At 47.7% G+C, this 11,594-nt stretch overlaps 1 protein-coding gene across 1 annotated transcript in view; it reads left to right on the top strand.

Annotated features, from left to right (window-relative positions):
• The first annotated feature begins 3,009 nt into the window (after nucleotides 1-3,009).
• LOC126426496 (uncharacterized) overlaps nucleotides 3,010-11,594 on the top strand; it is an 88,873-nt gene continuing 80,288 nt past the window's right edge. Inside the window, exon 1 of the mRNA XM_050088405.1 lies at nucleotides 3,010-3,128. Within this exon, the coding sequence (XP_049944362.1) occupies nucleotides 3,010-3,128 (119 nt within the window). The remainder of the gene's footprint in view (nucleotides 3,129-11,594) is intronic.

Raw genomic sequence — 11,594 nt, 5'->3', positions numbered from 1 at the left:
AGTCATTTGAATCAGTACCACATCTACGCTTATTATCAAAAGTAGAATTGTACGGTGTATCGAGCGAAATTTGTGACCTGATCGAGCATTTTTTGATAGGGAAGACGAAGAAAATTGTCACGCATCGAAGATTCATCGGCGGATGTAGAAGTAACTTCTTGCCTTAGGGAACTGTGTTGAGATCGTAGCTGTTCGTGTTGGTGATGTCCCGTTAATGACCATGCAGACAGTATTAATAGTAACCTCAAACATTTTGCAGATGATGCAATTCTCTGTATGGAAGTAGTGTTTGACAAAAGATGCATAAAATACTCAGTCAGGTTTTTAAAAGATTTCAAGGTGTACAAAAATCGGTAACTTGCTTGAAATGTTCGGAAATGCAGTATTATGCACTTCACAAAACGAAAAAAAAAACGTAGTATCCTGTGGCTCTATTATCGATGAGTCACAGCTGGAGTCGTTTACAAATGGCTGCGTGTCAGACGTTCTAGGGATACGGAATGGAATGAGCACGCAGGCTCTGCAGTGAGTGAAGCAGGTGGTGGGCATCGATTTGTTGGTAGAATACAGAGGAAGTGCAGCCGGTCCGGGACTGGTTTACGAATCACACGTGCGGCCCACCCTGGAGTGGGGAGTGCTACCCGCCGATCGCGAGCTCCTCCGCGAAAGGGTCGCCTCGAAGAGCGGCGTCAGCATCTCAGTCTTCAGAACAAAAATCCAGGTCTAACGTCGACATTAAGTAACTACCACTGTACAAAGTCTCTAAACTACTGGCATCCGATTTATAAGATGTTGCGCTCGAACGAGGAAAATGACAAATTTCGCCATTTTTCGTAAAAATCGCCGATTTCGCGTCATGTTGTCGTTTACGCGAAATCTCTCTGTCCACAGCCATAACATAAATGCCCATCTCTGTTACACTAAACTTAGATAATCAACACCTGCGCGTTCGCACAGGCTGTCGTTAACTCTGTCCTGAGAATAAAGGAAGCTCGGACTGAAATGTTTCGAAATGTGACATTCCGGAGCCCTGGGTGATTAGCGATGACGTTACCTGCACAGCTTTGTTAATAGAAGGGTGGTGGCACAGTAGTGCCTGGCAGGAATGGGAAAAACCGACCGGTTAAAACCGATACCGGTATTTTAGTTCCGAATAAACGGTATTTCTTGTAACAGGCGCTTTTTTAAATTTTTTACTGTATACAGAGTAAAAAACCGTAATATCAGTTCGAAATATTGCGTTATTATACAAAATGGCAAAGGCGATCAGTGCTATTTTACTAACAATGCTGACAGAAACGAGGAACAAACACACGGCGTGAGAACCGGTACGGAACAGCTGAGACAGCGACGTCCCCGGCCGTGCGGCTGCCACCACAGTGGCACCGACAACGGTCGTCAGACGCCGTCGCCAGACGTCGCCCGACAGAGTCAGCCGACAGCGTGCGCACACTGGGCCCGACCTCCTTCGTCATTTTTTGACTGGGCCAAAGGAGGTTAGGTTAGGTTAGAAACTACACTATGAATCAAGTAGGTTAGATTCTAAAGACGCCCCTCTCGTTGGATACGACTACTGCATAGCGGCTTCTGTTTTTAAGGAGACGCCGAATCCGTGGAATGAGCTTTCCTGTCTCGTAAACAACGTGACGAGTACTATACAAAAAATGGCTCTGAGCACTATAGGACTCTGAGGTCATCAGTCCCCTAGGACTTAGAACTACTTAAACCTAACTAACCTAAGGACATCACACACATCCATGCCCGAGGCAGGATTGGAACCTGCGACCGTAGCGGTCGCGCGGTTACTGACTGTAGGGCCTAGAACTGCTCGGCCACTCCGGCCGGCACTACTATACACGCTGTTGTCGGAATAACCAGACAAGTTGTACGAATATATGAGATGACGGGAGAAACGTTCCATTAATACTCGAGATAAAAGCAAGTTGTAAACACTTTGGTTCGCTGTGTTTGTTTAAAGTTGCGCAGACATGCGTCAATTAACTGTCAATGAATGTCACTGACCACACGAGTAAAACACAAACATAAGGTGTAGCGTAAGATACTGTGATAACCTACAGCACTTAAAAGTGTAGCTACACACTGTGGACCACCTTTGCAAACCACATGATATCAACACAATCACTGTGTGGACCACCTTTGCACACCACTTCATATCAACACAATCACTGTCCTACTGGCATAAAACGCCAGTAAGGAGTAATAGTAAGTTGTGCGCAACTAACGGCAGCCTGCCCAAAAAAGACCCAGTACAGTAGCTATAAGTGCATAAGATACGCCACGCTTTTGACTCGAACAAATTATTTATTGAGGTTATGGTCTATGCCTAAAATTTCCAATATACATTTTACCTACTTGAGGTTTCGAATAAACCGCCGATTTCAGTCCAAAATTCCGGATTACATCCCGATATATTTTCATCCTCAGGATGCCAGAAACGGACTTTAGTCAGTTTCCTTTCGCTCCATATTTACTGCATGAAAACATCGGTCGGTTTGATCGAAGAAAACTAACTCATCTGAACTTCACCGATTGTCGTCCGAAGTCTGTACGTTCGGGAGAGAAGAGGTGCCGTAGTGTGACGGCGCACGCAGCGGCGGACTGATTTGAAAAGATCGGCCGGCCGCCTCCGGCCGACGTCGGTCGTCGGCGGAGTCCACCGACACTGGAGCCACCGCGGGCGCCGCCTCCGGCGCACACAGCACGCAGCAGAGGCAGGGCCGCTTTTGTGGAGCACGCTTTCCAGTGGGGCGCCGCATTCTGCACGCAGCCGAGGCGCAGCCCTCTGCCCCGCGGTCCGAGCCGCACAGTTCTGCTCTGCCTGCGGCCCCAGGGGCCCGTTATCTCCGATCCCATCTCTGTCAGCGGTTCGCACCACCACAGAGGTGGTCTGTGGCACCGCGCTGAGCTCGGCCAGTAGTGACTCTCCAGCAGCTGTGTGTGCGTGTGTGACAGTACCTCACTTTCGTTCGTGTACGAAGTCTTTCAGTTATGGAACACCTCATTCAGTTAGTTCACGGCAACCTAGTGCTGTACGACTACATGCGGAGTAAATTGAAGGACGAAATATGGAAGAAGGTTGCAGAGGAATTACGTACATTACAGCAATTGTAAGTATTATTTATTAATTAATTTATTTATTTTATATGCATTTTCACAATATACATGTAATATTAATGACATAAGTCGTTCTCTTTAGTATTGGCCTCTTTTTATAGCTGCATACTGCCATTGAAAAGAACCTTCTGGTGAATTAAAACACTCATTACATTTTTCTCTCGTAAGGAAAGCTTCACTCATGCTTCTGCACCTACTTGGAGCAGGCGACGGAAGCTGGTTGGTACTCAGTGGTTCCATGTCGTCCTCCTTGGCGGGATCATTTGACGTAATGTTATCAGTCCTCAAGTAATTATGAAGTACACATGTAGCTGTCACAATTCTATCTACAGTCTCTAGTTTACACTCAAAACGCTGTTTAAACACACGAAATCGGGAACTCAAGATACCAAATGCACACTCCACAGTTTGACGGCGTGGCGTGGCGGGGCATGGTGTGACGTGGCGTGGCGTGGCGTGGCGTATCGTAGCGGGTCACGACATGGCGTAGCGTGGCGTGGCGTGGCGCAGCGTCGCGTGGCTTGGTGGGGCGTGGCGTGAAATGGAGTGGCGTGGCGCGGTGTGGCGTGGCACGGAGTTGTGCAGCGAAGCTCAGCATGGCGTAGTGCGGCTTCGCGTGTTATGGCGCTGTGCGGCGTCTTGCGGCGTGGCGTGTCGCAGGGTGGCGCAGCATGGCGTTGTGTGGCATGGCTCGGCGTGGCGTGCAGTAGCGCGTCGCGGCGCGGCGAAGCGAGGGGGGCGTGGCGCGGCGTGCTGTGGGGTAACATGGCGTGCCGTGTCATGGCGTGGCGTGGTATGTCGTGGGGTGGCGTGCTGTGGCGGGCGTGGCGCGCCGTGGCGTTACGTGTCATGGCGTGGTGTGACGTGACGCACTGTGTGGCGCGGCGCGGCGTAGCGTGGCGTGATGCAGTGTGGTGTGGAGTGGCGTGGCATGGCGTCGCGGTAAGGCATGGCGCAGCGCCGTGGTGCGCTGCGTGGCGTGGTGTGGCGTGGTGTGGCGCGGAGTGGCACTGCGTAGCGTGGCGTGGCGTGGCATGGCGAGGCATGTGCGGCGTGGCGCGGTGTGGCGCGGTGCGGTGCGGCGTGGCGTGGCGTGGCGCAATGTTGTGTGGCGGGGCGTGGCGTGGCATGGCGTTGCGGTGTGACGTGCCGCTGCGCCATGGGGCGCGGTGTGGTGTGGCTAGGCGTGGCGCGGTATGGCGTGGCGTGACATGGCGTGGTGTGGCGTCCCACGGCGCGGTTGTGCGTGGCGTGGAGTGGCGCGGCGGAGGCAGATGTGGCGTGGAGTGGCGTGGAGTGGCGTGGCGTGGCGTAGCGCGGCTTGCGTGGCGTGGCGTGGCGTGGCGTGGCGTGGAGTGTTGCAGCGAGGCATGACGTGGCGCGTCGTGGCGCACCGTGGCGCCGCCTCACCTGCTTGCCGCTGGCGGCGCTCTTCGCTCGCGTAGGGTCGCGTGGCAGCTGTACTGGCGAGGGGCCGCGATCAGAGGCAACTCTATAAATGTGTACTCGATTACAGACTGTGCCGTGCTCGCCGAACTTCTGGAAGTGCTGTTGGCTTGTTAGCAGAAGTTTTTCGCATTTTCTACGACCCTGTAAATTTACTCCCCCAAACTGTTGACAATCCGGTAATAATTTCCTGCTGCATCCACAACATAAAGTGGGATGCCTATATAGCACAAATTGGATGCTCTCTCCACGACCCAGATACTTCGCAACAGTGACTCGCAGACCATTTGATCAGTTTGGCAAGAGATCGTGGGTGTGCTAATGTTGAAGCATTTGAAGTAAGAGATTCCTTTGCTGGCAAGATCAACAAGTTAATAGAACCGACCGAAACTAATTCCGGACCCGTTATATTCTTCCTTCTATTACTATAACTGATCTCGGTTACCAACTAAATGTAGCGTATATCCCGGCTTCGAGTCCCCGTCGAGGCATACATTTTCAACTGCCCCGTTGATATTTATCGACGGCTGCATCAGCTAAAGGTCTGGATTTCAATGTAATTTCATTTGTCTTGTTATTATTATTATTCATAACTCTGTACCCGAACTGCACAATATTACATAATGTAGGTATTGAATTATTAAAACTTTGCTTATTATGCAGTGCCTTTTTGTCAACAAATTTTACACTCCAAATTATACAAGTAATTATTACTAGTAAATATTGTTATTTAGGTCACAGAGAACGACTTACTCGATCTTCCAACTTTATTGGCAGTCTCAGCCCCTATATTTTTCTCGGCGCTTTGACGCTTGTAGGACGCGTTTGACAGCTGCCACAGTGGCGAATGATTCGCCACTTCCTCGACAAGGTTTTCGCCATCTGCGTCAGAAAACGAAGGAGGCGTCACACGTGAGGCCTTCCACAACAGAAATCGCGAGCGACCGTAGGAACTATTCGAGACGAACGATCGTCGTTTAATGACCGTGTCGGCAGACGGAAGAACGAACACAGTACAATTCAGAGCAATAGCGTTCTACGATAATCGTTCCACGATCATTGTTGAACGATAATGGCAACAGTCGCAACAAGGAGAACGTACCTTAAGGAAGAACAATCGTTTACACACCGTGGGCAAGTCAATCTTCGCAACACGCTGTAATCGTCAGTTGAAAAATCAATACGAGTCGAAGAACTTGACAAAAGCGACGCCATCGGTATATTGTCATTCAGTGCGTGTTTTTCGAGACTCGCATCGTGGTCTGCGGTCTACTGACGGGAATCTAAACGCACCCGGGCATCTCGAGTTCCTCAGATGTGCTGCCGCCGCAGCTAGTGCGGGACATAAGGCAACCAATGTTTCATCATCGTGACCCCCGCTTTCTCACTTCTGGCGGCGGAGCCTCTGGAGAGAACACTTGGAGAGCACTGGAACGGTCGTTCAGAAAACGCGAAACGGTCTGCTCACTCGCCAAACCTAACACTACTATGTTTTCATCTGTGGCAAAAATTAAAACAAGCATTCTGTTAGGAAACACCCACGACTGCCAAAGGCACGAAATGCCGTATAACACGGACCTGTGCTGCCGCTAACTCCTGATGTAACTCAGCGTCCAGTATTATTTGTCGAAAATCATTTTATAGGGATGCTCGTTATCAACGTTTTGAGCACTTTGTATGACAGCCGTGGCAATAGACAGACGACAGTATGTGAGAAAATGTTTTTTTGGAAGTTTGTCGTAAGGTCTTATGGGACCAAACTGCAGAGATCATGGGTCCCTAAGCCTACGCTCTACTTAAACTAACTTTAACTTGCACTATGGAAAATACACACTGCCATGTCCGAGGGAGGATTCGAACCTCCGACGGGGGGAACCGCACGGACCGTGACAAGGCGCCCCAGACCGCGCGGCTACCCAGTGCGGCCCAGATGTGAGTTCGGGTTTGCTTACATTTGGTATAATAGGGCATACATTTGTGGAACCTGTACTCCTGACGATGGGCAGTGGTTTGCGGGTACGTATTCTGGTGAGTCACAGAGAATGTTAAGAAGACATCGAGATATTGAAGCGAGTGTGATTTTTTAAAATACGATGATATGGAGATTGTTGATTTTGGAGTTGAGCCGGCCGGAGTGGCCGCGAGGTTCTAGGCGCTACAGTGTGGAGCTGAGCGACCGCTACGGTCGCAGGTTCGAATCCTGCCTCGGGCATGAATGTGTGTGATGTCCTTAGGTTAGTTAGGTTTAATTAGTTCTAAGTTCTAGGCGACTGATGAGCTCAGAGGTTAAGTCGCATGGTGCTCAGAGCCATTTGAACCATTTGATTTTGGAGTTGAAACTTTTCGTAAAATAATCCGAGAAATGTTCTAAGAGTCAAAGTCAAGTCGGCTGGAGTCGACTATCGCGTTTAAAGAGGCTCATGGTAGGCTACTTGTTTGTGTAAGCATGTCGACTGTTTACTCGTCTGCATTGCGGGACCAGCAGGAACTGTGTCTGCTGTCGGCAGGTCATTTCCGCTGTAAGGCTCCTCGCACGCTGATGAGGAGAAGTTGGACGTGCCACTTCTGTACTGCGAATTCCGAAGAAATGCTGTCGAGACGGCAGGGACGGCCATCCCGATCGACGCTGCCCGTCGCGTGAGGCACGAGTTACGAGGCTAGCAGCGCGACCGGGCAGTTCCGGCGCCAGGCGGGGGGCGGCGACGAGGGCTGCGGCCGACGCAGCTCACCAGGGAGCCGTGCTGGCTGCGGCGGCTGTTCAGTCCGCGGGGTGTCGGGCAGAGGAACGCGGGATCGGCCAGGCGAGTGTCATCCGCATCTCGCATCGATACAAATTCCACCCTCGTCGTCTGTCACTGCATCAGCCGCCCGGAGGACGTGATTTCGAACGTCGGTGCAGAATTCTTCCGCTTTGCTCTGCGGCCCCAGGGACGCGACACTGCGATTTTCCAATGTGTTACCCATTTACCGAGGAAGCGACGCTGACGAACGGCAGTAATGTAGATTTACGTAACGTGCACTACTGGCCAGCTCAAAGTCCACGCTGGCCCCGTCACGCACAGCACCGACGACCGTGGAGCGTAAACGCCTGGTGCGGCGCCGTAGGAAACTCCACCGTGAGTTCTCACGTCATCACAGGGCTGTTGAATAGGCACCCTTCTCTACGAACACTCCGTCTCTTCTCCTGGAAGACGGACCGCTGGATAAGAGTCAGCGTACGTGGTTCCGACAAGACGGCTGCCCAGCTCGGTCATCCGATAGGAAGCAGTGCTGCACTACAGTGGAGGGCCGCTCTCGATTGCTCATCTCTGAGGGCAGCGCTGGAAGGTGCAGCCTGTCACGAAGCCCCCGTCACAGCCTGCCGTCGCATCCCCACAGTATGCTACGACGTAACATCCAGTCTACTTTTATCTGTTCATCTATCTCTCGAACGGCGGTTGCAAGTCTGCAGTCAATGGTAAACAATTCGAGCACGTAGTTAAGTAAAGTGTAAATCTACGTTTCATTAAGAAAAATATTTATTTTGTGGGTGGCATGTCGTCAGTCATTGTGAATAAAATGTTTATTTTAAGTGTCTTTCGACTGATTACAATTTCACGTAGTATCTGTAGACACATTTTTCAACAGCAGGCGTTTTGCCTTTAAGAAGCATTCAGGAGTCTCCTGCGAAAGACGGTCAGGTCTTGTTATTATTATTATTATTATTGCGAATAGGTCATCCGGCGATCACATTCCAATTTCAGTTATTCGTTCTTCGTTCTCTTTTTTTTCTTCAGGTATGTCTTCATCTGCGCACTATGTTTCTTCGTTCTGTCTTCAGATCCTTTTGAACCAGTCTTTTTAGCTACCCCACCTTAGGATCCTTCCATTTTCAATCCTTTCACCCTAAAGGCTTCGCTGTTGTTTATAATTTCCAATTTCATATTGTTGCATTCTAAATCCTGTTTCATTTCGTTGACCCAGCTTGTTGTGGGCATCTGAAAATCTTATTAGTTAATCTACTGTCTTTCATTCGAAACAGATGTCAAAAAATCACGAGTCTTCTTTTTCTCGTTACGTTTGAAATATATTCTATACTTTGGTATACTTCAGCATTACTTCATAATTGCCAACTTTCTGCTGTGTTTTGTGCTCCTAATATTTTCCTTGTAATTCGCCTTTCTGGTACTTCTAATTTATCTAAATTGTAGTTTAATGCCCGGTATACGTTTGCATGTAGGCATTCTGGCTTCACTACTGTGCTGTAATACCTTAGTTTTGCATTTTTCGATAGACGCTTTGTATTGTAGATGTCTTTGCCGATACCAAACGCTTTCCCCCTGTCATGCAACCTTTCCTCTATTGCAGAATTTTCCAAAGCATTTCGTTGCATTATCTCCCCTAGCTATTTGAATTTTCTTACCTTCTCTATGGGGCCAATATCTGTTCTGAGAAATTTTGGAGCATCTTTAACGTTTGTTACAAAATTTGTGTTTTCTGCAGAAATTCTTAAGCCGGTTCTGCTGGCTATTTCTTCCAAGAGATTTATTTGTGTTATAGTAGGCGCCACATTTTCGGAAAGTATAACAAAATCATCTGCAAATGCTAGACAGTTGATATCGATCTACTTACTTCCTCTTTCTAACCTTATAGGTGAGATGTTGAGTTCAATAAGTTTTTCGTTCCAAATTGTTACTCTTTTCCCTAACACACTATAAAAAGAATTGGTGAGAGGCCGTCACCTTGGAGTACGCCTGTTTTTATTTTGAAAGGCTGTGAAATTTCTCCCATAAATTTTACCTTACTCACTGTATGTTTAATTGTTTCACGGATTAGGTTTGCCAGTTTAGATTTAACGCCGAATTATCGAATTATTTTATCTATAGTTTCTCTGTCAAGAGAATCAAAAGCCTTTTTGAAATCCAAGAACATACCTACAATATCTTTTGAATTAAGTAATCTGGAGCGCCCCCCCCCCCCCCCCATGAGCCATGGAGCTTGCTGTTGCCGTTGGTGGGGAGGCTTGGGTGCCTCAGTGCTACAGACAGGTGTACCATAGGTGCAACCACAACTGAGGGGTATCTGTTGAGAGGACGGACAACGTGTGGTTCCTGAAGACGGGCAGCAGCCTTTTCAGTAGTTGCAGGGGCAACAGTCTGGATGATTGACTCATCTGGCCTTGTAACACTAACCGAAACGGCCTTGCTGTGCTGGTACTGCGAACAGCTGAAACCAAAAGGAAACGACAGCCGTAATTTTTCACAAGGGCATGCAGCATTACTGTATGGTTAAATGATGATGCGGTCCTCTTGGGTAAAATATTCTGGAGGTAAAAAAGTCCCCTGTCCGGCCTACAAAAGAGGTCGCCGTTATCAGGAGAAAGAAAACTGGCTTTCTACCGATCAGGGTGTGGAATGTCAGATTCCTTAATCGGACTGGTAGGTTAGAAAATTTAAAAAGGGAAATGGATAGGTTAAAGTTAGATATAGCGGGCATTAGTGAAGTTCAGTGGCAGGAGGAACAAGACTTTGGGTCAGGTGAATACAAGATTATAAGTACAAAATTAAGTAGGGGTTATGCAGGAGTAGGTTTAATAATGAATAAAAAGTATGAGTCCGAGTAAGCTACTATCAACAGCATATTGAACACATTATTGTAGCCAAGATAGACATGAGGCCCTTTGCCTACCACAGTAGTACAGGTTTATATGCCAACTAGCTCCGCAGATGACGAAGAGGTGGAAGAAATGTATGGTGAGATAAAGGAAATCGTTCAGATATTGAAATGAAACGAAAATTTAACAGTCATGGGGGACTGGAATTCAGTAGTAGTAAAAGGTAGAGAAGGAAAAGTAGTAGGTGAATGTGGAATGGGGGTAAGGAATGAAAGAGGAATTTTGCACAGAGCATAACTTCGGTTCAAGAATCACGAAAGAAGGTTGTTTACATGGTAGAGGCCTGGAGATACTGGAAGGTTTTAGATACATTATATAATGGTAAGACAAAGATTTAGGAACCAGGTTTTAAACTGTAATACATTTTCAGGGGTAGATGTGGACTCTAACCACAATTTATTGGTTATGAGCTGTAGATTAAAATTGAAGACACTGCAAAAAGGTAGGAATTTAAGGAGATGGGACCTGGATAAACTGAAAGAACCAGTGGTTGTAGTGAGTTTTAGGGAGAGCTTTAGGGAACGATTGACAAGAATGGGGGGAAAAATACAGTAGAAGAAGAATGGGCAGCTTTGAGGGATGAAATAGTGAAGACAGCAGAGGATCAAGTAGGTAGAAAGACGAGAGCTAGTATAAATCCTTGGGTAACAGAAGATATACTGAATTAAATTGACGACAGAAGAAAATATAAAAATGCAATAAATGAAGCAGGCAAAAAGGAATACAAACATCACAAAAATGAGACCGACAGGAAGTTCAAATTTGCTAAGCAAGGATGGCTATAGGACAACTGTAAGGATGTAGAGGCATATATCACTAGGGGTAAGATAGATACTGCCTACAGGAAGAGACCTTTGAAGAAAACAGAACCACTTGTATGAATATCAAGAGCTCAGGTGGAAAATCAGTTCCAAGCAAAGATGGGAAAGCAGAAAGGTGGAAAGAGTACGTAGAGGGTCTATACAAGGGCGATGTACTGCAGGCAATATTATGGAAACGGGAGAGCACGTGGATGAAGATGAAATGGGAGATATGATAGTGGGTGATGAGTTTGACAGAGCACTGAAAGATCTGAGTTGAAACAAGGCCCCAGGAGTAGAAAACATTCCATTACAACTACTGATAGCCTTGGGAGAGCCAGCCCTGACAAAACTCTACCATCTGGTGAGCAGGATGTACGAGACAGGCGAAATACCCTCAGGCTTCAAGAAGAATATAATAATCCCAAAGAAGGTAGGTGCTGACATGTATGAAAATTATCGAAGTATTAGTTTAATAAGTCACAGGTGCAAAATACTAACACGAGTTCTTTACAAACGAATGGAAAAACTGGTAGAAGCCGACCTTGGGGAAGATCAGT

This window comes from Schistocerca serialis, chromosome 11 (genome assembly GCF_023864345.2).
Source record: "Schistocerca serialis cubense isolate TAMUIC-IGC-003099 chromosome 11, iqSchSeri2.2, whole genome shotgun sequence".
Lineage (NCBI taxonomy): Eukaryota > Metazoa > Arthropoda > Insecta > Orthoptera > Acrididae > Schistocerca > Schistocerca serialis.
Note: the sequence above shows the minus strand (reverse complement) of the source record. Positions and strands in the feature narration are given on the sequence as shown.